This window comes from Perca flavescens, chromosome 11, assembly GCF_004354835.1.
Source record: "Perca flavescens isolate YP-PL-M2 chromosome 11, PFLA_1.0, whole genome shotgun sequence".
NCBI lineage: Eukaryota > Metazoa > Chordata > Actinopteri > Perciformes > Percidae > Perca > Perca flavescens.
Genome location: NC_041341.1, coordinates 8,305,402 through 8,332,773, shown reverse-complemented (window position 1 = coordinate 8,332,773; position 27,372 = coordinate 8,305,402). Strand labels below are relative to the sequence as shown.

Sequence of the window (27,372 nt, the reverse complement as noted above, 5' to 3'; positions counted from 1 at the left end):
AATTGTTAGTTGAAGCCCTAAAACTGATCTTTAGTGACTCATTCTCAGGACAGGCTCGTTGTTTTCTGCCGGGTAAACCGTGACTCTAATATTTTGGGTCAGGAGAGAGAGAGCAATGGCTGAGTTTCTGTGTCAATTACTGTCACTACCCACACACACGTATTAGAAACCCCAGCCCCTGTGGCTTTACACAGACTTTTACCTGATAGGCTTGGCGCGGCGGCTACAATATGTGTGTGTTTGTGTTCGAGTGCGAGGATCCATAAAAAAAAATAAAAATAAAAATGATTGTGAAATAAAGACAGAGGATTTCTTTTGAATTCACAAATTTTAATTCACTTCAACGCTGGATGAATGAAGATTTCATTGGAACTGCATTTGAGTCTAACCCTGATTCCTGTCATACAGAAAAGCACAAATATCATCTGATACGGAGTGATTGGAGTCGACGTAATCATTAAAAGGCAGGTCATCTGTTTTGAGTGTAGCAGCCAATAAGGATAGTCAAACAACATGGACACTATCCATTCTCAGATCTTTTTTTTTTTTTTAACATACTGTATACACAACTGACACCAAGAAAAAAAAAAAAAAAAAAAAAAAAAAAACTTCCTCTAATTCTTTTTAAATACTCTCGTGATTGAATTGGCCTGGCACAATGAACTGATTTCACTGGAGTTGTCCAAAAGGAAGATAAAAATAAAAAAACAGCACTCTTCTGATACTCCAAACTGGCTCAAACACGTAAAGTCACTCAGCGAAAAATAAAAGTATATCAATAACAATTTATCCCGTGTGGGGTATTTACAGACATCAAACGTGAAGAACATGAGTCAAACCTGCCACATTCTCTTTAATGGCTCAAAAAAGTAGATTGTCATCAACCGCAGCAAAATAACTGCTTTCTTATTTAAGTATTTCTCTCATTTGCTATTTTTGGGAACTATTAAAAAAGGCATAATACAACATGACAGGACTTTTGTTTTTTTTTGTACCCAATAACACTCAGTAACTGCTTCTTTTTCTTTTCTTTCACTCTCCGCTCCTTTTCTTCCTCTTTTTTTTTATTTATTTATTTTTTAGGGCAGAGCACTCTTAATGTCTCTTGTTTCCCAAACCACCGCCCAGTTTCTAAAAACCAATATTTAAAACGATGGAAATAAAAACTAAAAATAACACGCGATGACAGCAATTCTAACCATAATAACAACAATAATAACAATAATGATAATAATAATCATGGATAAAGATAGCAATAAATAGGGTTGGTGAAGTTTAAGTGCGGGTAGGTGTGGTGAAACACAAGACTGTGGGCACCAATTAGAGCGAGGAAAAGGGGGGAGAGAGGGAGATGGAGAGAGGAGAGGACGAGTGGACTACCGCACATAAAGTGACTGATTGTTTGGTTGCTGAATCTCCGCTCCGTGTCCTTCCTTTCCTGACATTTTTTCTCGCCGCACATACGCGGGGTGGTGCCAGGAAGGGTTCAGAGTGTTGGGTATACAGTACAGTGTCCGTCCACGCCACATCCTCTCGATGTCGGTCCACTTTCCTCCCGCCAAACTGTCATTTCACTGTCATATTTTAACCTCACACTGTTTTGTGAGCCTCGAGAGGAGAGACGGAGGGAGGGAGGGAGGGAGGCAAGAGTACATCAAATCCACAAAATATCAGTGTCTCCGTGAACAGTAAGTGCTAGATCGGACTGGTGGTGATTCTGGAGTGTCACGTTAGGGTTGGGCATCGTTTTGATTTGAACAATTCTGATTGGGTCACCTGCTTATTTCGCAGACGAAAATCTTATTTTGATTCAGTGGTGATTTACAGTTTTTTCCCCGAGATTTATTTTAACAACAAATGAGCGCCGCTTATTGTGCTCCATAAGCTACAACACAACGAGCGCTTAGAAGTACGGTGGCCGCAAAGGAAACCAAAACTTGCACGTGTTAAATTTGGAAACCGATGAGCAAAATTCGAATCCAAATTTTCCAAACGATTCCAATGGAATTGTAATTTTTCTTTTTGAAAAGGTACCGTTTCTCGATGCCTGATCCCAATGAGGCAAGGGCAGGTTGTGGTGGGGGTCATTTCCTTCTTTTCTTTTTTTTCAAGATGAGATGACGTTTGGAGGATGAACAGCAAGTGCCGTCCGTCCACGTTTGTCAGGCAGGCGACAGCATTAGCTACATCCGTGTGTGTCCTGAGGATTTAGAGGGATTGTAGAGGTCACGGAAAGCCCCCGGCATGTAGGGAGTACGTCTTAAGCCGCCTACACATGATAGGCGGCCAAACCGCGTTGCGCCGGCTGTTCCATTGATTTCCTATGGGGAGGGCGGTGGCGCCCAACTATGCACTGCGCTACCCCTGACGTCATGCACCCGCTCGGATTTGCCACTTTGCGCTGCACTCAAAGTTCAAATTATTTAAACTTTGACCTATTTGCCGCTGACCTTTTCGAAAGCGCAACCAATGAGATAACAGCATGTCGTTACTTAGCAATGGGAAACAGCTTCTAGCGGTGCGCAGAGAGCAAATCGCTTATATCGTGTGTAGGCAGCTCTATGTGACTGTGCTGAGACTTTAAAGAGGAGGAACAGGAACAACTTCTGGCCGAAGCCGATGAAATCCCGAAAGAGTGTCCTTTCTGGCGATTAGATTAAGAGAAAGTGTTGACACTTGGAGATTTTGTTGTTTAGGTTGTAGACATGAGCAGCAGTGGATTACCTGTTTGTGAGAGTTAATTAAATGTGGATTGGGGAAACTTTCTTTCACAGTTACACAAACGCTGCTGTGGCACAGCGCTCCGCAAAGCTGCTGTCTTTTCGCTGAGGTAAATTTTACTCCCCACATCAGGTGTTCACAGATGTCTGTCTGAGATCAACTCCGTCTGGTTGTTTGAGCGATGTATACATTATTTCAGCCTGATGGTTTCTTGACGTTCCCCCCTCCTTTAATTCATGACCAGTTCCACAGCTTTTTCTTCATCTTGCTTTCTCTCCCTCTCTCTCTCTTTCTCTCTGTCCTCTCCTCTCTGTGTGTCAGTCTCTACCTCTGGTAGTCGGCCGGCTCCCTGGGACTGGATGAGGAGCTCCCGGGGCCCAGGGGGCCACCAGGCCGGCCGTGCCCCTTGTCCATTCCTTCCTCCTGAGCATTTTTGGTCCCTGAGGACGACTGGCTGGAGCTGGAGTTAGATTTGGAGCCGGAGGAGGCCAGCGGTGGCTGGTTCAGCCCTCCAGCGCTCCCACAGTTCCCCTCTGTGGACTGGTAGATCTCCTCTGCTCCGTCCTCACTGGACTCCGGGTCCTCTGAGCCTGAAAGCAGCTCCTCTTCTCTGTATTCGCTGACGTCCACGCCTCCGCTGGCCGCAGCCCCCTCGCCCAGCTCCTTGAGGCGGCCGTGGTGCTTGACGTGGTAGCGCTGGTTCTGGAAGAACTTGATGATGGTGTGTTTGGGCAGGTCAAGCTGCGCAGACAAGGTGTGGATGGCCTCCTGGTCCGGGTACAGGCCAACATCCTGGATGAAGCTCTGCAGGATACCCAAGGCCTCCAGGGAAATCTAAATATAGAAAGAGAACGTTAAGTCAGTGTTAGTTTGGGGGAAGGCTTAGTTGCACATATTTGGTGCGGGGTTTAGGGTTCATCCATCAGGAAATTGTTACTTTTTTCAATAAAAACAAAATGGAGTTTTATATCATCTGATCGTTACTATTACCATATCTGTGTCTAAAACGTTGGAAAAGCTGGAGCAGATAATACAAAAATACCACTCAAAAAGCTTGAAGACAAAACTGGGGACCGACTACAATCATTAAATTTGAGAAAAAGTCTTTTAGTTAGTTTTGATGCTTACATTGATTTTACATTCATTCTGCTTCGGTGGTACCCAAAATGGCTCGGGTGCTGCACCTGAGCCATGGAATTAAAAGTAGCTCCAAAAGGCATAATAATCACTTCATGGGTCCTGGTGATGGTCCTAACAGAGACAGTAGAATAACTGTACCTTAGTGCGTGATCGTGGCTTCTTGTTGCTCCCGGCACTGCCAACGGCGCCAGGTGGACAGCTGCCAGCAGCTCCTGCTCCCACATTCTGTAAGCCCTCCTCGTTCACCGGGGCAGATAACTGCTCTTCACGCATCGGAGACATGCGGTGCTCCTTCATCGGGGCCGGGGGTGGCCTGTGAAGCGCCTGACGAGAAAGACAAAAGAGCTGATTGATTAATGGGGCACAGTGACCCCTGATCAAGACTGCAGCAGGAATTTATTTTGACAACAATGATACTTAATTTATGCATTTGTTATTTGACCTAAATATTTCCTGAGTGTAATCAAAGATTCTCTATTATCAAAGGTAGCGCATTACACGCTGTGTCAATGGTATGAAACGCCACACACTGTCTCCTAAATGGGGCGTGGCCTCATTTGAAAGTGTACTGAATGTCGTGTGGATGGATTAAAATTAATATTTGCATAATTTATTAATATTTTATTTTGTTAACATTAGATATTTACACAGCTAAAAGACATTAAGCATTATGAACATTAGTTTTGCCTATCAGTGTTGCCAGATCTCGCGAGAGTTTGCTCCTGAGACAGAAAACAGGTCTGGAACGCGATGTGTCCGTCTGAAAAAAGCCATTTTAGTGTCAGAATGTCCTGGAGATTTGGGCTTGTGAATAATGGCTCCAATATTTAATGTACTCTGGTGACTATGGGGCGAAAGTATCGCTCATAATCTGTGTTCACGTCGCTTCTCCCATTGGAATCAATACACTCATAGACCTGCTGATAGTCTCCTAAAGAGGCGTGGCAGTGGAGAAACCCACGTGACACACATACAGGAAATGACCTCTGAGTTGGTGCATCTCTGTTCTAAACCGTCTCTGGTATATTCTGTAGCGGACAGTAACCCTGTATGGTGCAACACATCTTATAAAACCACCAGTAAGCTGTCCAGCAAACAGTAGCCAGGGCTGCACACAGGGTGAGAACATGTTTCACAGCTCACAGAGTGTCACGGTCTATTAACCAGCTCCAAGGCTGGCATTCAAACTGCCTTGTGTCCCGTATACCTTTGACCTAATGTGTGTAAGATTAGCTCCAGTAAAACGGCCAACCACCTGTCTGCCAGGAAGTCTCTTATTTACAAACTTATGACACCCCATCACTATTTAACCAGCCCACTCAACACTTCAGAAGAACAGCGTGCAGAGGGGAAGAAGTACTTAGATTAGGTCGGGAACCACTACAGTTGTTGTAGTTTGATAGTGGAAGTCAGGAACAAAAGCAAAATATGGAGAAAAAGTATGAAAGTACCACGGTTGCAACTGTTGGTTTATTTTCAGCACAAAGCAAGTTCATTTGTTTATTCACCTTTTTAAAGAAAAAGAAAAGGGCAATTTGAAATGTTTTACATAAAGGCGGCAGACTTATTACTCTAGAAGGCAAAAAAAAGAATAATTAAGAATATATTAATTACATAACAACCATTAATGTATTGAAAAGCAGTGGCAGAGTGTGTTTAGCCTTGATTTAAGAGGATAATTTAAATTGCTCCAGTGTGCTCCAGATAATTGGTGCATAGAAACGAAAATGTTTTGCTCTGCTTTGTTTTAAGAAACACAAAACAATGAACAAATAATAACTTGATATTACACAAGCAGATTAGAACCATGCGTGCTTTCTAAACAAGTTATGAAATGTCAACATCCTGACAGCCAGAGGAGGTCTGACAACAACCAAAAACCACCAAAATAATTATTTCAGGTTTATCTTTTTTCAACTGCAGGGAATTTAGGCAAATCAAATCAAAGATTTGCTCAGTTGTATGGGACCGCAGTCAGTTGTTAACAATTTGAGTATCGTCTGCATAGTTATAAGACACTGTGCTAAGTTTGAACAGAAAAGGCTCAAGAATCGAACCTTGAGGAACTCCACTAGTCATTTCTGTTTGTTTTGACTTGTAGTTACAGCAACAACAAGACTTTCTTGTAATAACAGGAATTGGATTTGAGCCAATTCAGAGCTCCAGTCGGTCTAATAATAAGATACGGTCCAACATATTAGACATATACAATATATTCTGGCCTTAAATTGTTAATTGCTAATTCTGCTTGTGTAGATCACTGTTTTTTAAAAAGAGGTTTACAGAATTGCTAATTTGTGTATTATTAAATTAAATGTAGTTTTAAAGATATAGTCTTGGAGAAATACTGTTCTTAAAAAATCTAAACTAAGGACTCAAATAGTCCTTAACTGAATTACAGTAGTTTTATTTTAATTTCGATTCTCATATTTTTTGTTGTATTTTATAAACCGCACCCGTATAACAAATTATAGCTTTTAAAAAATGATTGCTTTTGGAGCTTCTGACGCACAGACTGAGAAATACTTTCCTTGTACTGCTGGTAAAGCACTTGATACAAGTGCACGTTTATTCTGGAAGAGGATTAACTCCAGATCATTGTATCTGGATTTTAAATCGACTCTGATTTTTCAGTAATCCAGATTATCACAGTTTGGCACAAGGAGTTTAAGGTTTCTCAGTTTTTCAGCAAGATTCATACACAGGATCTTAAAAAAGCCCATATTAGAAGGGCTAGGGAGGTGTAAAGCGAAATTATAAATAGAGACAATGAGGGAAGGTGTAGCAATGTGTGTGTAACTCTGATGGGTGGAGCTCTCACTGTCAGAGAGAGGGGGTCCTCTGGCTGTCAGGGCGAGTGTGAGGGCTGTTTGACAGCAGTGAAGGAGGGCTGGGTGAAGTGTTGGGAGGGAAAGTGGGAACTTTGGTTGTTTGTCAGAAGGTAGTGGCTGTTGTGAGAGCGTTGCGGTCGTGTCCCGCCCGCTCGCTTTAAGAGCAGGGAGGGGCCTCCCCACTGGAATGCCCAGCTATAAATCTGTGGTGCATTAAAATTAAAGGACCCACATAAAGATAATAGTCATTCGCTTTTCTCTCCCTTCTCTTCAATAATAACAGGGTATTACATAAATAATATTGAGGGCAGGCCAGACCATGAAATTGCTCCGATTTCATTCGCAGGGGCTTTATTTTCAGGGGGGGGAGATGACCAATTTACAGGAATTCAGTACGCTTTTTCCCCCTTATTGGTCATTTTTCCTCTCTCCCTCCCCCAATCTTCTGTTTCTGTTACACAAAGTGACATTTTTTAGATATTGAGAAAAGACTAAGAATGCTGGGAAACCAACAACAAAGAAAAAAGATATGTACCCCTGCCCTAATGAGGACCACACAGCCACAAACATCCCCCATAACCTACTGAGACACTTAATAACTAAATTGAGGGTAAATCATGGAGTGGGGGATTGCAAAACCTACCGTCTCCCCACCTCCACCCACAGACCTTCATCATTTCCATGCTTATTTGAGCTGACAGCAAGGACTCTTGGATCAATCGCCAAACACACATGCATGCAACAATGGCGGGTCTGGTCTCCCTCATGCACTAATGATGATGTTAAACAGCAGAGCCAAACACAGGGCTGGTTGGCTCCGAAGTTTATCTCTCCTTGTCTCTCTCTTCCTTCAAACGGTCATCCTCTTTCTTCTATGCTCACACTCTTCTTCCTTACTTTTTTGGTTTTTCTCCCTTTAGTGTCTTTTCCTTTCCTTTCCCTTCTATGACTCTACTATACTTTCTATTTTCCTCCGCCTCCCTCTCCCCTCACTTCTAATGCATCAGGACACTAATGAAGTGGGCCTCTGCCAAGCCAACATGACTCCACATCCAAATCAGCCCTGAATGGGTAGATGCCAGGAGATCCCACCCCCACCTCCCCATGTCCTCCACCTCCATCTCTCCTCTATTCCTTCTGACTGCTGTCCCACCCCACGTTTTACACCTTCAGTCCCAGCAGCCTGAGGCCATGCCCCGACCAACAGCACTCAGCTTTTTCCGCTGATTTTTTTAGAAACTTGTTTTGGCGTATACGCCACTGAGCAACTCGTATAGGAATGAAGGGGGCTCCGCCTCCAATGTTGTATCCAGGCTTTATAGTACATCCGTGCCTTAAAATACAGATCTATGCCTGAGGCTCCCTCTACCTACTCTGTCTATTTGCCTTGTGCTCTTCGACCTCGACCGTCTGCAACAGACTATCTATGGTGTACTGATTTACAGTCGTCAAAACAGGTATTAGTTAAGGTGAGAAAATCTGATTTTAGAAAATGAATATTTCAGGCTAGAATCAGGTGTATAGATCTGTAATAAACTGGTGCAAATATTTTGACCCTGCTGCATAATTAGCTATTTATTTTTTCTACACTTTCTTACTGGAAGCGTTTTCTAAACATTGCAAAATGCCTTGTGGGTAATCAGTGTGTTCTTACAGCACAGCTTTTGGGTGCGTGGGAGCATTAAATCCAGATGAAAATCATTAAACTCATCTACTCCTTTTTCGGTGAATATGATTTTAAAATGAAAACATTGAGCCTTAGTCATTTGTCATGGAGGGTAGACTTACACCCAGAGACAATTACCAAGAAAGGAAACCAACATAAATTTCATCAGCGTCAGTGAGCCAGTAAGCATGCAGCATGCTTGTACCAAGATTGAATAATGCTTGTGATTGGCTGTCTAACGTTATAAAAGCTCTACCTACCTAACACACAGTGGGCTCACGTGTGTGTATTTAGTGGGTCACATAGGTGTAAAGCAGCTGAAAAATAATATGTAATTTCTTTTGGTATTGGTAAAATTGGTATCGGAAAAAGTATCATTCGACCGGTATCGAAGTCAAGGTTTCGTACCGATATTGAAATGTGTTGAGCGATACTCAGCCCTACATGTCACTGGCCGACAGGTGCTCCAAACTAAATGACAAAAAAGTTTGTTTGTCATTGCCTTCCAAAATGACCCACATTTCTGACCCCATGCACCCATCAGCCATGACAATATTGTTTTCTGACCTGCCACCTCGATGATTAAAGTTCGGAAAGTTAAAAGAAAGGATAAAAAAAACTATGTGGTTCAAGCTAAGGCTACATCTACACTACTACGTTTTCATTTTTAAGTGGCCTTTTAGAGACAAAAAACGCTCTCCGTCCACACAAGAGTATTAGCTCTAGTAGTAATAGCAGTACCTTTTTACTCGTCCCATCTCTGACCGTAGCACGTAGGAAGAGACTACATGTCACTTCAGAGCAACACAATACAGCCCTGCTCTCCCAAAGCCACAAAAAATTGAGCCCCGCGGCCAGACCTGCTCTTCTCATGGCATCATTCAATAGTCCTGAAAAACTTAGTTTCTCTCTCTCTCTCTCTCTCTCTCTCTCTCTCTCTCTCTCTCTCTCTCTCTCTCTCTCTCTCTCTCCTGGCAGCGCTGTCAGTGCACTGTAGTACGAATGAACAAGTTTCTTTAAAACGTAAATCAAGGCAAATTACGGTGCAGAACTATGAAAGAATTATAGAATATGAAATATTCATCATTTCCTTAATGAGCTCTGGTCCTCCAGGGCCCCTAACTCTCTCTCTCTCTCTCTCTCTCTCTCTGTTGTTGTGTGTGTGTGTGTGTGTGTGTGTGTGTGTGTGTTGAGAAGGGGGGGGGGCAGTGTGTATGACCACCAGAGACACCATTAACACAGAGATACATATGTAATGAAGGAAAAATCACTTTCTACAGGGTTTTTTCTTTAGTTCTTTGCATGACTTCACCTTTTCTGTTAATCAGTTTTGTTCTTATTTTCTCTGTCTGTCTGTCTGTCTGTGTGTCTGTCTGTCTGTCTGTCCCGCTTGTATCTAAATAAGTGTGTGTGGTTGCAAGTCATGAGGACTGGATTCAGGGCTGAGGGAGTAGATGAGTCACTGCACATATCCTTTTTTGTAAAATAATGATTCTTTGATGAAAAACTGTATACACGTAATGTTATTGAGGCTAGCTGGGACTGCAGCTGAGTGTGTGTGGTCATGTGTGTGTGTGTGTGTGTGTGTGTGTGTGTGTGTGTGTGTGTGTGTGTGTACACTTGTGTTGTTGTTTTATTTATTTTTTTATGTTCAAACTGTGTGTGGTATTCATTCCATGTATCTGCAATTAAACAATTAACTTAATTGTGGTTTGCCAAAAAAGCCCAAACTCCCCCCTGCAAACAATGAATGAGAGGCCACCAGGATTCACTTAAGACTGGGGGAGGGGAGAGAGAGAGAGAGAAGGAGAGAGAGGCAGCTACTTCCTCTCAAAACTAAATTGTTGTTGCATTGACAACCTTTCCCCAAATGTTATATATATTCCAATATATTTTGGCAGCAAATAATTTATTGTCTCAATGACAGAGAGGGTGTTTTTATCTCATTGATAATTCTTGATACTATCGAACCTTTTGATGTTGTGGCTGCAAATTCCCTCCGCCAAGGAGGTCGTGTTTTCGGCAGGATCACAGTAAGAAAACTAACTTTGTTCGAGACCTGTTTCTGTCTCAAGACCAAACTCTCGCGAGATCAGACAACAATAAAATACGAATAAATTATACAAATATGTGAAAATGTTCACTACACTTTTAAACGAGGCCCGCTCATATAGGAGACAGGAAGTGCGCTATCTTAAGTATAGAAGATCTTTGGTATGAGAGACCAAAATACCACAAGACTGGGGTTCGTGTCCCGTTCTTGTCCCGCGTGTCACTGAAACGTACATTTTGTAACCCCACCCACGATCCTCTCCTAAACCTAACTGTCCCGGCCTGACGTCCTGACCCAGAGCGTCAACAAGTGACGCCAAGAGTCCCGACCAAGCGCGTCTAAAAAGAAGTCAAAGGGCTGCGTCTGACTGAGATGCTGAAGGAGACTTTTTGCGTCAGTAACAAACGCCAAAGGCACCTGACCAGGCGCCGCTTTTTGATGTGCTGCGAGTGAGAACGTGTTGTTATGAATGTGCAAAACTAAAAGACTCCCACTTGATAATAATCTAAAAAGAGAGAGATGAGTTTTTTAACAGTGTTGACAGGAACTATTATTTGCTGCTTTGGCAATAAGCACCCTTGTTTGCGATGTCAGTAATGCACCTGGATTAAAGTGAGACAAAGAGAGAGGAAGAGGAAGGGGGAGGAAGGGCATAGTGGTTGTTAGAGTACGTCTTGTTCTAGTCCACCACTCCTGGGGTCTCAGCCTCGGTGAGCGGTCATATACACACACACACACACACACACACACACATAAACAACCCCTAGACTTGCAGCAGAAATCAATTTAGCAAAAACAATAAAGAAATAATTTATAAGGGCAGACTGTGCCAAATTAGCTGTGGGACGCACTTAACCGCTAAAGCCGTATGAATAAGAGCTGTGGAGCGAGCACCAGGGCCGTGTCAGTCATGAAGAAATGTGATGCTGCAGGTTACTGACATGGACACACACACACACACACACACACACACACACACACAGCACCTGCAGACTTAATAGACACAGTCAGAGATCTCCCAGAGCCCCCAACATGCAGAAATGTTACATGCTACTGTACGTGCAGTCCAGTTTAAACACACACGCAGACTCACATTCACATCGCTGGTGTGTGGATTAACTGTACAGCGATGTCTTAGCACCACATTCATGTTTAATGTGTATTCTGTGGTTGCTTGCTGCAGTTTTAGAGACCCTCTCGTTGTCCACAACACAAAGGAGCGCTCACATTACCAACTATCAGTGTGAGACGTTGTGTACGTGCATGTGTGGCAGATGGGACACATGTGTGGTCTGTAGTGGCAGGCCGGCTGGAGCCTGAGGTTTGGTAAGGGGGCTTCATCTGGTACAGAGGGGTGTGTGGGGGGGTCTGAAGACAGCAACACACATATTTACATACACACACACACACACACCTCATTTCCCGTTAATATATCACCAGTTGTGATCACCATGGTTCATCTCCCTGTGTCTTTCGAGGTGGGTAGTGGGGGGTGGAGGCGTTACGAGGCTTAACTTTTATTTTGGGTCTTTGCTGAGAGTGTGAGTGGAGCGGAGGAATGTGTTAATGGTGCCACCACAGTTTCCTCCCAGTCTTCACCATCATCAGCCTTTAATACAGAGCTCCGAATGGGAAGACAGGAAAGATGGCTCGGTGGTGGGGTCGCGGGACAACACCATAGGATTCGTGTCAAGATGCTAAATGGGACGTTTCAGCATTTGCCTGTTTTTGATGTATGACATATGGTATATACTTTATGTGTTATATAATGGCTTTGCATTGGGGGGGCGAAGGGGGGCTGGTGGTTAGACAGACTATCTCTGAACTGAAGGACCTAGTCTTAAGTGTGTTTGAGCAGGCAGTGGGCTGTAGGGCTGCCTTCTCTGAGTCGATTTGACGACTAATCGCTGCTTTGGTCTCAGTTGACTAAGATTTCTTTAGTTGATTAGTCACTTTTTGGTGGTTTTCGGAAGTTCCTCGCGCCGAGCGTTCTTTGATTTAATGCGACGTGTGATCGGCCTACTGCCGCAGCAGCTACGACCCAAATAGTCTGTGGTGCGGTGAAGTTGAGCAGGGTGTAGAGACAGAGTTGGCAGTTCAGCGTGCCGAGATGCTTCCATTCACATGATAGGATATTGAATAAAGTACAGAAATAATAAGGTATCGAATGAATAATCTATTGGTATTGGTATCACTTTAAGGGTACTGGTATTGTAGTTTTTTGCGATACCTGGCCCGACCTAGAATTGGGGCACTCAATGGTGTCTGTAGAGTGTGAGAAAAGAACGTATATTTCTGTGGTGTCTGCTACAGATAAAAGATATTATCAATATAATAGCTATATAGCCGAAGAGTAATAAAGACAACAGGGTTGTGTGCGTGTGTGTGTGTCAGAGTGGGATGCTTCCAGTAATGACAGAGGACAACTGTTCACGTCATCGTGTTTCCTGCATCGATCTCCCTCAGCCCTCCTTCAGCCTCTGCCTCCCTCCTCTCACACTAATGGGGCATTTCCTCCAGTGCCACACCACCCAGCAACACTGTTTACTCTTTGTTCCACTGGGGCACGCACACACACACAAACACATCGCACACACAACGAGATCAAACGCTACAGTACGTACTTAGACACCAAATGAATGTAATGAGGAATTAATAGCGACGGGCGTGGTCTCAGAGGCCGGATAGACACAGTTTCATCCTCTTCTGACCGTCGCTTTCATTGGCAGCGGTGGACAGTAAGCAACGAGGCTACTTAATACTTAAACCAGTGGTTTTCAACCTTTTTTGAGCCACGGCACAGTTTATACATTAAAAAAATCCCGCGGCACACCACCAACCAAAAATGACACATTGTAGCCTAATAATCAGAATCTGCATTTTTCCTTTTTTTAAATGTATCCATCGCTTTTGCAGGCTTACATCGATGATCTCGGCCCTACTGCTTACATCCTGTCACTGCGGGATGCGCGCGAAAGGGGGCAGCAGGGCTCCAGACTAACTTTTTTCATTAGGAGCACAGTGGCCCCCAACTGAAAATTTTAGGGGCACAACCAAAAGGTGCTGTAGAAATAAAGAACCTCAGCCTATCAGTCAGTCACCAGGGCACAGAAACTACTGCTGTGCCTGCTCGGCTCCGAGGAAGCGTAACGTCAACAGCACCGCGACCACTTTCGGCTCGCTGTCTGCTTGAAGTTATGAAAAACTGTAACCACACTTGAAACCACTTTATTGGCATCGCCGTGACTCACTGTGACTTCAACACAACTGCAGAGCCGACGTAGTTTGCATCGTCCGCAGCTCTGCGTGTGTGTGCCAGAGTGTGTCAGAGCTCTGCTCTCTGTCTCTGTGTTTCAGAGAGGACAGATAAGCTTGGGCTTACGCGCTCTCAGGTACCGAAAAGTCAACGTTTAACGTGTAAAGAAAGGGGGCAAATTTACTGGTCGCACATGTGCGACTGGATGTAAAATTCAGTCGCACACTCTCAAATTTTGGTCGCAAAATTTATTATTTATAATTAATTCTATTGTCTTAAATCAACAAGGTCATTATTGCGCTATACTGCCACCTAATGACACAGAATAGTATTTAATTTCTCTGCCAGTCATCATATTGAGGCACAGATGCGCAACAATGGAAAATTATTTGCAATAACTCGATTAAAAAAAATGTTGGACCAATTAAGTAAAATCAAATAATTTTCCACGGCACACAGGACGATCTCTCACGGCACACTAGTGTGCCGCGGCACAGTGGTTGAAAATCACTGACTTAAACTGGTCACACTTTACTTGAATGTATGTACATAAGAGTGACATGACACTGTCATAAACGTGTCATAAACATTATAAACGAGTCATAAACGTTAATGACATAACGCTTCTGTCAGCAAGTGTCATTTGGTTTTTGTCATGACAAGTTAGGGTTAGGTTTAGGGATAGAGTTAGGGTTAGAGTTCATGTGTCATGACTGTGTCGTGTTCATGACAGTGTCATGTCACCCTTATGTAGATACCTTCAAGTAAAGTGTAACCCTTAAATTCGCTTAAACTCCACTATCATTCAGAGGGATTCATAATGTTCTTTTTTACTTCACTACATTTATTTGATAGGCTGCCAGTCGCCTTGGTCTTCGTCGACTAATGTTTCTTTAGTAGATTAGGAATTTTTTTAATGCTTTTTCTTGCTGAATGATTTATTTTTTAAGATACTCGTAAGCACATCTCTGGTAAACACAAGATCTACTGTAAAGTGGTGCTTTTGCATGATTCTTTGTGGAAAAACAGATCTGTCAATCAATTAGTCGACAAAATCCTATTGCGTGTTAGTCGACTAAGAACGGCTTTAAAGCTCCCATATTATGCTCATTTTCAGGTTCATAATTGTATTTTAAGGTTGTACCAGAATAGGTTTACATGGTTTAATTTTCAAAAAACACCATATTTTTCTTGTATTTCACAGCTCTCTCTCACTGCTGCAGAACCTCTTTTCACCTGGTCTCTGTTTTAGCTACAGAGTGAGACCTCTTTTCTTCTGTACTATCTTTGATTGCACTCGCACATGCGCAGTAGCTCAGATGTAGATCCTGTCAGCTAGCTAGCTCCATAGACAGTAAAAGAAAGGCTGTTTCTCCAACTTCGGTCAATTACAAGGCAGGATTAGCTGGGAGACTTCTTCTAAACAAGGGCACACGTGTAAGTAGTTCTTTTGTAGATTATGGTGGACTTGTGTGTGTTGTAGCAGTGCTTTGCCATTGAGAATGAGGTAGCATGCTAGCGCTAGCATGCTAGCGCTAGCATGCTAACGGTTGCGGTTGGCCAGCTTGTTGCGGCTTGTGACGTAGAAAGCCGTGCAGATTTTGAACAGCTCAGCCGGAGACTGAAGGCAGGACACATTCAGAAACCGTATCTCACTCAAAACAGCACGGATGTTTTTTTTTTCAAAGTTTGTATGCGTGTGAAGCACCAGAGACACAAAAATAACACCCCAAATCCCAGAAAAAAAGTGATTTTTTCATAATATGGGCACTTTAACTGAACCCTAATTCTAAAAGGAATGGTGGAACATATTTAGCAATATAAGTCTACAGACAACAGCTTACAACAACAGTTACCTCAACCAGCACCTTTAAGGCTCACAAATTAGCATGTTATGTCTCATTTGTTCAATCTGTACAAAACCAAAAGTGTAAAAACGGCAAGTTGTAGTTATACTGGTACTAATGTGTTGAACTATTTCTTGACTGGGACCAGTTGCCGGGACACCAGTGCAGACTCCAAGCCAAGAAATAGTCATATACAGTACATAAGCCGCTGTAAAACAGCAATTCTATGTCATGGACATGGAGATACGAGGCGCAGGTTAACAGCAGCTGTAGACATGTCTTACCTGTGTGTCCTGCGGCAGGTGGAGGACGGTGTGCAGCCTCTCCGAGTGATGGTGTCTGGACTCCTCCTCGTACGCCAGGTCTCTGTCGGCCTGCGGCAGCGCCAGGAACCTCCGGATGGTGCACAGGTTCTCCCACAGTGTGCGGTTCTCCGGGCTCGGGTTCTCCTTCCACCGGAGCAGCTCACACAGCCAGCCCTGGGGATGAAACGGAGAGTGGGGGGGGGTTAAACACAGAGGTGGAGTTGAAGGAATATGTCCATACTTTAGCAAATACGCTTTTTGTTCTGTTGCTAAGAGTTATATGAAAAGTTTGAAACAACTCGTATGTCAGTACAGTAAAGCCCAGCTCAGACCAAAGATAAGCGGCGAGACGAGCGTTCTGAAACCTGCCAGGTCACACCAATGTGGCGAGACGAGGCGCTGTGTCATCCCCATAGCAACAACTCTTTGTACTTCCGTTCCAGCTTCCGACTTTCAGGCATTTTTGTAGCTGGATATATCATTTGTTGAGGATAAATATGAATGTGGATAACGTTAGTGATAGTGAGATTCTTGCTGCATATAAAGGCATGCCTCCCGCCAAAGTGGCTAGTGAGAGTGACTGTGTTACCCGCCACTGCCAAAATCTACATGCATTTGGCAGGGTAGTGGGTGTTAATGTCAAGCCCTGCTTATATGTTGTAAAAACAGCATCTGGAGACTTGACCAGCTGAGTCGCAGAGACGGGCCAGTTCAGACCGGTGCAACGTTTCCCTGCAGTCTTCTAAAACGGTCAGTCTTGTTGGGAATCTTTGGTCTGAACTGGGCTTAAGAAGACAGCCAGTTAGCTTAGCTTAGCTTAGCATAAAGACTAGAAACAGGCGGAAACCGCTTGTCTGATTTTTCCAAAGGTAAAGCTCACTAATGAACATGTCATATTTTAGGTGTAAAAACGGTAAATTATGTGCAGGAATCATTTTTTCCCCCAGACGCAGTGACTTCCTGTAGTCTTGACATCACTGTAAAGTTGTTTCCAGTCTTTATGCTAAGCTAGGCTAACCTACTGCTAGACGTAGCTTCATGTTTACCACACAGACATGAGTGTGTTATCAATCTTCTTATCTAACTCTCGGCAAGAACGTGAATAAGTACTTTCCCAAATGACTATTCTGTTAAATCTGTCTTATAGAAATATTTTTAAGCAGAGGGTTCTGTTCTCCCTGAAAGAATATCACAGTGGGCCAGCCTTGTATTTCCTGTTTTATGAACCGTTTTATGAGCCTTCTCCAGCTGTGGAGCCCAATAATCAACACCTCTCACCTACTAGCAATGACAGGGAAGAAGAAGGATGATCAGGTCCATGAGAGAAAAGACAAGTTAAGGTATGAAGGGATACAGGAAGAGTCAGATGGGGAAACGACAGACAAAGAACAATGTAAACGTCAGGAGATACAAATTGAACAGAAAAGTTGAAAATTGTGCAGGGGCTGTGAGGTAAATGTCAGAGAGGAAGATGGGGGAAGGAGAGATGGAAAAGATTCAATTATATCTGCTAGACTGGTTCAGTTTGTGACACCAGCTGTTGTGTTCAACCAGCCACCTCGGGCAGCATGCACCGCTAATAGCCTGATCGTCTCTCTCTTCCTCTCTCTCTGTCCTTGTGGCCAGCTGCAGCAGATGGGTGCACTGAGCCGTGACCCTCCGCCACCCCCAGACCCGCCAACCTGGGGGACCTCGCTAACTGCGCACACAGAAACACACACACACACACACCCACAAGCATGCGTGCATCTACTGTACACATACCGTATATCTCTACAAATTATCTTTCTCACGCATAGCCACATGTTTGAACGGACTATATCCATAAATAAAGAGATTTTTCAGCGGTTCGCTGCGCATGTGTGCCTCTGTGTGACACTGCACTTCAAAAAGTTCACTTTCAAGGGATCAAATGGGCAGTACCTTTAGAGCAGGGGTCTTTTCTTAGCTGAACGACAGCAGGGACCCCCTACTACATATTGTATTAAATTGAGTTGCATGTTAAACTGGGCCTACAATAACATGTTGGGCGCCCTAAAGCCTTTACATATACCTTTTTGCGGTGCATACAATACTGAGCTATTAAAAAAATAATTGACATTCGTATATTTATACATTGTGTTTTAATGGTATACATACATGAAGCACAGTGAATCCTTAAGCTTAACTGTATCGGTGGTTGGCTGCCTTAATGGCTACCTTACCTACAGGCCGATATGCCTGTCATCAATGTTGTGTACATGTAAAAACAAAATCATGGGCCAATTTATCTTTGCAAAAAATATGTTGGACTCATGTTTTTGTATATTTTCCAGTCCTTCCAGAAAAATGCGGGGTTGTTCAATTTTATGCGATGAAAATTGAGAGTTTGATGAAAAAAAGAAAACTAAGTGATTCCCCCAACACCCTGTTTTTCGATGATGTTCACGTCGCAACAGGGCAAAATGGCTGCTCTTGTGTCAAGTAAACTTTCTGCTAAGATATATGTGACTTTGTTGCAACTAAAATGCGGGGATTATGAAATCATGCAAGCCCCGCATATATTGCGTGGAAATCGGCCATTTATGCGGCGAAAGTGTGGCGTGTTTGAAAAAATGCAGCCCCCGCATAAATATGCGGACTTTGGCTGATTATGCGTTGAATTATGCAATGGTGTTTTTCTACTGACAATTTTCTTTCTTTTTTTAAATGATTAAACAATAACTTGGGGCCCCCTCTGAAGTAACTCCTGGACCCCCTGTTGAAGATCTCTGCTTTAGAGTAATTAAGACTAATGTTATAAATATAGATATTTATATAGATAGTGATGACTGAGTGTGAACTCGGTGGCAGCTCTCCAGCCTAGCAGTAGTGTGTTTTGGCCCTGAACGCCCCCCTGAGTTCTGTGGTTTGTATGAGATTTTCAAAGCTGTTTTGATAGACACTTGTCAAGAGCCAGTTTAGACTCTTTTTTTTTTTTTTTTCTCAAGTGCTTCCCTCACCTGGCTCTTGTTGGCGGCCACCTTAGCGAACAGAGCCTGGGACACCTTTGCCCTCTTCATCTCCTGCTGAATTTCGTCGTAGATGCCTGACGTGATGTTGACCAGCGACTCCAGCTTCAGTGGGAGGTCGGGGGGCGGGCCGGACGGCTTCGGCTGGAAGAGGGGATCGACAGGATGATGTAACACCACAGTGAGTAAAAATGAAAGTCCCTCTGAATGGTTAATGTTTAGCGGGTTCCTCCGAGCTTATCTGATAGCGTCAGATAAGTTTGGACAGGAAATATCAAAGACGTATAGTATATATTCCGAAGAGAGATCTATCCACAAAAGCAAATCATGTGTATACATATGAGGAAAAGGTTATCAGCTGATGATCGGGCCAAGCTGCTCCGAGAGCAGACATGCAGTGTTCCCTGTGCGAGCATCGGCCGCACATCTGCAGCGCACGTCTCCACATGAATATTGTTTACAGATCAAAGTCATTAAGTCCTGCTCTTTTGTCTGTCTTTTGTTGTTTCTGTTTGAATGAACATGTATTGGCTCTCAGAAAGCTTGTATACACAGTGTTTGAAGTCGTCCGCAAGACATGTACAGACCAGCTAGCTTACATTCCCACAGTGTAAACGATGCGGAGATTATTTTACATAGACATAATAAGAATAGCACACAAATTCACCCACAGCCATGAATGGGCATTTGCCCTGACATCAGAGGGAGCCTCTTATCACTGATGGTTGCTAAAGTGTTATGCGCACATGGAAAGAAATGTCCAAATGCTGTATAATGTCCTTTTTGTTTACAATATGTTCCTATGATGGCTTTGAAGCTGTTGTTCCATTATAAATGGAATTTGTTTTATGGTTTTAAGACACAGCGCATGCCGTGCCTGCAGGCTGCTCTGGGAGTTCAAGATTGCAGATAACTCACCGAGTTGGAGATCTTAGTCTTGTTCTTCCAGATGGAGGCCCAGGTATCAGGGGTTATCTGGTCATCCATGCCCCTCTCCCACACTTTCTATGCACACACAAGACACACGGCATGTTGCAATCACATGTTTGCATCACTATAAATATAGTCTGGATCAACAGAAGCACATTTCCAGGATAAAGACTGACATCCGGTACATGGCTCACATGCTGGACGTCAGGCTTTGCCCCTCTCCTTCTGCTCAAAATCCCTTCACTACCCAAAAAAACAACAAACTTCGAGCTAGCAAACTACACGCTGAAAACAGCATGTTTTGAAGAAAATTTGGATCGTGCAACAAGGCAGGCCTGCTTGCTTAATTCGGGGAATGATTGTAAAGATTTACAAAGAAGTTTACGGCATTTCCTCTCTAACTGGGACGTTTTAGGACCGATTGGTGGGATCGCTGTGGACCAAGTACACACGGAGATACACTGGTAAGAGCTAATGAGGTTTGACCATGTATCCAGCTAATTTAAATAGCTCACATTACTGTATTGTGTGAACAGTTAATTCATGTAATATTGTATGTGGCTTTTTCTTTTGCAGGGTGCAAATGTTTCCCCAAAACAAGTTCCTCCCTGAGACTATTTTGCAGAGTCACTGCAAACAGAGCTTAGGGCCAACAAAAAGTGTTATTTGATTTTTGATCTTTTTCTCCTATCCCAGAATGGATCTGTGGTTGTAGCCAGACCTTACTCCGCAGCGATGTGGAGATAACTATGAATACACGTGGAGTCCTGACACAAATGTCAACAACACAGTGACTACATGGCCCACTAACCTGTGAGAGGCGTGGAGGGCCGGGGTTGGAGGAGTTGGAGGCCGGGAGGCCGACTGAAGGGTTCATGGTGCGCTCTCTCTCCTCCTGGTAGATGCGGTCTCTCTCGCTCTCGGCCAGGTTGAGGAAGTTCTGCATTGCTTTCAGATTCACCAGCAGAGACTGCGAGGCTGTGCGAGGGTCCTCCTCCTTCCGCAGGATCTCTGACAGCAAGCCCTAATCAATGAAGACACACATGGAGACGCGTTTACACTGTGAGCTTAACTTTGCAGCAACTAACTTCAAACCTCTATTTCTAATACACAAACTTGAGGCTACATTCAGACTGCAGGCCAAAGTGACCCAAATCCGATTTTCTTGCTCATATGAGATGAACAGTGTAAACAGCCCAAGTCACATGGCATCCAATCTTTTCCAGTTCTGATTTGGGCCACTTTCATATGTGGTCCAAATCCGTTACAGGTCCGATTTAAAAAAATAAAATAAAAATGCGACCTCAGGCGTAATGTGAACAGTCAGTCAAAAAAAAATCGGATCTGGCAATAGATCGGAATTGAGCATTAAGGCCTGTAGTCTGAACGTAGCCTAATATTTACCAAAGTGGATTATCTCAAACCATATTTTCTTTTTAAATGTGGGCTGATGGGGTACTTGCTGTCGCTTGATTTAAGCCAAAGGAAGCGCTGCTCTCCCCATAGGAAAACAATGGAACAGCCAGCACAGAGCGGTTTTTACCGCGGATCATGTGTAGGCGGCTTTAGGAAAGGCTTTTTAGTTTTTTAGAGGGATTGTTAATAAATGGGTTTACATAAATATATTGCTTTACTTGCTTATTCTTTTTAGCAAGTTGTTTTATCTGTTGATGTTGAAAAAGCTTTTACTGTAAGTAATGAAACACTGACCTTATATCACACTGCAAGTGTACTTCGTTACAAGTAAAAGTCTTGCATTAAAAATGTTACTTAAGTCAAAGTATGCAAGTATCATCAAGAAAATGTACTTAAAGCATTAAGTAAAGTATATTAATGTCCCCTATGGCTGTTAAACTGTTACATATCATATCATTAGATGATTATGACTCATGCATTAATGTTGAGTCGGAGAGAAATGTATTTTCAATTGCTCTGTGTGTCTGGCACATACAGCAGAATTGTCAATAACGTTGACTTGACTTGTAAAAGCTGGATTTCACTGTTGGGAGTTGGAGCTCATTTTGAACTATTAACTAGGGCTGCTCCTTCTTAGTCGATTAGTCGACTAATCGGTCGTTTTGGTCTTAGTCAACTTAGATTTCTTTAGTCGATTAGTCATGTTTTATGTTTTTTTCATGCTGAATGACTTATTTCCAAGAAATGTACGAGCACATCTCTGGTAAACACAAGAATTAAAGTGGTGCTTTTGCATGACTCTTTTGCGTAGAAACTCAGATCTGTCGATTAAATCAACTAATTGATTAGTCGATACAATTGAATGAGTGTTAGTCGACTAAGAATTTCTTCAATCGAGCACAGCCCTACTATTAACTAATAATTATTTTTATTATGGATTAATCTGATGGTTGTTTTTTATTAATTGATGTATTGTTTGGTTGTGTAAAAATCTCAAAATAGTGAGAAATGTCTTCACTATTACTCTAAGCACTAAGCGACACCTTCACAATGTTTGTTTTGTTCAACCAACAGTCCAAACCTCAACATTATTATTTTTTGACATTTTTAGTTCATTATTAATGTTGATTGATTGACTATGAAAAAGCAGACAATCCTTGCATGTAAGAAGCTGGAACAATGACATGTTTGACATTTTTGCATGAATAAATATCAAAACAGTTAACAACTACTACTACTACGATCGATTAATCAACTAATCGTTTCAGCTTTACCTATTAGTATAAACTGTTGGGTAGTTTAATTTATAGCAAAACATATTTTAGAAGCTTTTGTGTTTGTTTTTTTAATGCAAACAATTTAACCTGTAAAGTAACTAAAGCTGTCAAGTAATCGTAGTGGAGTAAAAAGTACAATATTTCCCTCTGAGATGTCGTTTAATAAAAGTCAAAAGCAAAAGAAAATAATTAAGTGAAGTACCTCATTTGATTTGTACTCATAGGTACAGCACTTGAGTAAATCAGTTATTTTTGGGTAAAAGTAAGTAAAAAATTAAAACGATGAACTTTATACAGTATTAGCATATAGTATAGGTTGGATGCTCACACAAATACACACACTTTGAACACACACACGTGCAAAAACTCACTGAAACACACCTGGCCTCTACACCAACAGGTCTATGAGTCGCCTCCCATTACACTGATCTAATGGGGCGTGTGCTAACCGCTTTAGCACAGCCTGAATGCATCAGGTGTTTGTGCTGCTGCGAGGGCGGGGAAGGAGACCCAATGACCCAGCAAGATACCCTGCCACGCTTCCGCTAAGCCGCTGAAAATACCACGCGGTGCAGAATTAGACCAACGCTGTGTGAAAAATCCTAGTCTATTAGTGACGTCAGTTTCTATTTATTTCTGCCAAATAGCTGCTCTCACCTGAGATGTTGCGGGGAACGAGAACTATGATCCGTTTAGTCTGAGAAAACGTGGCTCAATAAGGGATCGTTCGGTCTTGCCTGACTCGATGCCACCACGGGATGATATCTATTAATGTTCAGATTAGGGCTGCACAATATATTGGTTTTTTTTGTCTTTTGTTATCGTCATTGTGATAGCAACTTGCACAATAAACACATCGCAAGAGGCTGCTACAGAGATTCTTTTGTGTTAGTTGAAAGAAAATATCAGTAGAAAACTGCACTTTACAATGTAATCGTCATCAGTTTTTTAGTGGGGCCTTTTATATTCAATTCAATGTTCAATTTGTTCATTAAAAGAATGTTGGAAATGATTTACTTTCATTTGTTTGAAAATCAACAAGCAATTTGTTATATTTAAGCTGAATATTGAAAGCAGCAGAAAGGAAGAACTACGTCCACTTTAATATCTGTTTAATTCTCCCAGGTAATATTGTTATCTTGATTTTCAAAAACATTATTGCATAATTTCCTTGTATCGTGCAGCCCTAATTCAGATTATCTCCGTCTTTGTGTCTCCATCTGAAGCTACCCTCTCTCATCGTTGACGCATTGTCCCCTTGCTTCTCCTCTTCCTGGGATCATTTCACCACCACACTTTCCCAACTGTCTCCTAACCTTCTTGACCACAGTCTGTCCTGTTTTCCTACCTGTGTGCGGTTGAAAGCCACACGGGCGAACACGGCCTGGGAGACACTAGCTCTCTTCAGCTCGTCTCTGACCTGCTGGTAGATTTCACAGGAGACCTCGGAGGCCGAGGGGTTGCTCCCGGGATGGTCGCCGCCGCCGCCGCCGCCTTTGGATGAACCCCGAGGGATGGGCGGGTGGTTGAGGAACTGCTGGTTGATGGCCTGCGGGTGCTGATGGGCCAGCAGGCGGCTAACGGCTAGCTGCTGGTTGATGAGGTGGGCCATGGCGAGCTGTTGACGCACCAGCTGCGGGGAGAGTTGAGGGGAGAGCAGCCCACCTGGCCCCAGCAGGGGCTGCAGGGCGCCGGGCGGGGGCGGGGGCGGAGGAGGAGGCACCTGGCCCGTACGGAGAGGAGGGCTGTGGTGGAGGGGGCCGTGGGGCGACGGCTGCTGCTGGGGAGGCTGCTGAGGCGGCTGAGAGGGCGCCTGCAGGTCTCCAGACCCCGCCTTGAGGAGGGGGCCGCCGGCTCCCAGGTGACTGAGCTGGGCCAGGCCGGCCAGGTGGGGGGGAGGTCTCTGTCCCAGCACGCAGAAGTCGGCCATGTTGTCTCTCTCTACTGGAGAGGAGAAGACATTAGTGAGTGGGGTCAAACACCTTTACATGAGCACTAGTCTGGCATTGCCAGACCTTCCTCCAAAGCGCTGTGGAGGAAGGTCTGGCAATGTCCACACAGCATTCCAGGATGGAAGAAAAACGTGCTCTAGTTTGTTGCCATTTTTTTAAACCAATCACAATCGTCTTGGGGGGGTGCTAAGCGCCGGACGGGGCCACGGTGCCTCAAAATAGCCTCTGGAAGAAACTTGTTTTGGTGGAACATGTGTACGTTCAAAAGTTGTTTTAGTCGTGCAACAGAAAACTCAGATTGGACAGATAGTCTAGCTAGCTGTCTGGATTTACCCTGCAGAGATCTGAGGAGCAGTTAACCATAGTCCTCACAAATCAGCCGGAGGTTAGTACGCCAACACAAAGAAAGAGGAAGGTGGCAGACATCCGGGCGAAATGAGCAATCCCGGAAGTGGAACGTGGGGGATATACAGTAGACTACATGAGCACAGAGTCAGATTGATTGAATTTCTTACTTTTGATGTCAGCAGCATCCCGTCCAGACCACATCTTCTCCAGGTAATCTACTGCTCAGCAAAACACATATGGAAAATCAGTCAGAGGGGATGTGGTTGATCTACGTACAGTACATGACCAAATAGTAGCCAAAACTCTCATCCCCAAGGTCTATATAACAAACAAAATTAACTTTGAAGCTCATGAACAGATTTATTCTAAACTCCGATTAAAAAACCCCGAAATATTCGTTGTAGGGCTGCAGCTAACGATTATTGTCATAGTCGATTAAAGGAGAAATCTGGCGCAAAATGAACCTAGGGGTTAATAAGATGTGTACCGAGTCGACCGTTCTCTGGGATATGTTTTCATGCTAATTGAATCTGACCAGTTTTAATGCTAACCGCTAGTTAGCTTATAACACTAGTCGCGGTGGCACAGGTAAAGTAAAAAGAAATCGCTATTTCAACACAACTAACAAGACTCAAAATAGCACCACACTTCCACGGTAGCATAATGAGGGTCCCTACATGTAAACTGAAGCATTGAGAACGTTGTAAGTGTACAGACAGTTTATTAAATTGATAGTTTATAAAGACTGTACCGTTCACATATACAGGCAGGTGCCATCTTGGGAAAACAGTCACGATCAGTCGAACGACGAACGCCGTGCGTGAGCTATGTTACCCATGTGTTATTAACCCCTAGGTTCATTTTGCGCCAGATTTCTCCTTTAATCTGCTGATTATTTTCTCGATTCCTCAATTAGTTGTTTGGTCTATGAAATGTCAGAAAATGGTGAAAATTGTCAATCAACATCCCACCATCACCCCATCCTCTCTCACTCTCTCTCTCTTTTCCTATATCCCTTTTTTCCATTCGGGCCCAGTGTTTAATGTGATGATTATAAGTGCAGCTTCTCCGGAGGGAGACAGAAGAGTCATTACAGATGATTTGTTCTGTGTCAGAGGACCTGTTGCTATTTCAGTTTCATAATTTCATATCTCCGCTGATCAGACTCACTGTAAAACTGCACTAGATGAACACTGATCAGTCTATTCCCAACCTCTTACACCAAGCCACGTTGACTTCATCCCTTCATCACAGGTGGTGTTTTCTGAAGCTGGATTTATACCCGATGCATCGATACCTACAGCGCAGGTTTTGATTTATAGTCCAGTGTCAGATTGCACTCAATGAAAGCACCCCTGCACCCCCCTGTGATCAGGCCACAGCGCTTGAATTATATTCCTCACAGCTAAATGTGTTTACATTATTGTATTTACTTTATGATATAGAGCGACTGCGTGCGCGCCGCCTCGTCTTTTACTGAACAGGAGACGGCTGCCATGCAATCGCTGTGTTTACGTTCATCCAATCATACAGAGAGAGAGAGAGAGAGAGAGAGAGAGAGAGAGAGAGAGAGAGGAAGAGAGAGAGGCCAGCAGAAAATACATGTGTGTTACTGAAAAGCAGAAGATTTGCTGAGCCTTCTTCAACTTCCTTCTGTATCATAATTCCCACTGGCATCAGAAGCAACTCAAGTTGACCCAACCACAGAAATGAAGTTTTTTTTTTATGTTTCTTTTTGTTGTTTTAATTCTGTATTTTTGGACCAAATGTCCTATAGATTCATTATTATAATCTTACTTTCACTTTCCTACAAATATGAGCACTGATTCGACTATGTTACTGTCTGTACAACAATCTTTGGCTCAATTAAAAAAAAAAAACAATTCTTGGGGTGACCCAACCAACAGATCGTGGTATCTCAGCAGCCACCGTAATCCCAAGGTAAAGTTACTTTTTTTAAGGAGTTGCACATCATCTAAGGGCGTAGCTATGTGTTTACGTGTGGTGGTTCTGTAGCTAGCTATAAATCTATCTTAAGAATTGTTAGCAGCTCAGTAGAAAGGTGATTTTCCCTTCTCCGATTGTTTGATTTCACTAATTCTTAGAAGGAAAACTGTACAATATTTCCCAAGAAGTCCAAAAAGTTTACTTTTTTCTTATTTCAGGAATCATGTTGCGACCCCTGGATTACAATCATTACAACTCTCTGATTAACAGGACATAATGTGCAATATCATGAACAACCTACTCGAGATTTGATATCGTACATACACATCTACTGTATGTAGCCACTTCTCATACATTTTATATTCAACCCACCAAGAATGATCATCCTTACTTTCTGTGACTTCAAATTAAGATCACGTGTATGTGTACACTTTTTACAAGTGCAAATTTTTACATACAAATTCAGATTTTTTTGTTCTCACATCGTATTCTACAAGCTCTCACATTTTGCACCATATTTACCCTCATATGCACCAATATGCATCAATACTTTTTTACTCATATATTTGCACTTTTTCCTAACTTTACACTGGGACTGCTGCACAACAATTCCCCTCGGGATAAATAAAGTTCCATCTAGGGCTGTCCCAAATAGTTTGAAGCTTCATTGATAATGCTGACAATTCTGTGCAG

At 43.1% G+C, this 27,372-nt stretch overlaps 1 protein-coding gene across 1 annotated transcript in view; it reads right to left on the bottom strand.

Annotated features, from left to right (window-relative positions):
- Positions 1-626: 626 nt before the first annotated feature.
- Positions 627-27,372, bottom strand: part of satb2 (SATB homeobox 2) — a 49,062-nt gene continuing 22,316 nt past the window's right edge. Inside the window, exons 6-13 of the mRNA XM_028590388.1 lie at positions 26,370-26,378; positions 24,288-24,376; positions 23,781-24,221; positions 20,551-20,763; positions 18,801-18,953; positions 15,799-15,993; positions 4,000-4,185; positions 627-3,555 (exon numbers count right to left, since the gene is read on the bottom strand). Coding sequence (XP_028446189.1) covers positions 3,046-3,555; positions 4,000-4,185; positions 15,799-15,993; positions 18,801-18,953; positions 20,551-20,763; positions 23,781-24,221; positions 24,288-24,376; positions 26,370-26,378 — 1,796 coding nt within the window. The 3' untranslated portion in view covers positions 627-3,045. The remainder of the gene's footprint in view (positions 3,556-3,999; positions 4,186-15,798; positions 15,994-18,800; positions 18,954-20,550; positions 20,764-23,780; positions 24,222-24,287; positions 24,377-26,369; positions 26,379-27,372) is intronic.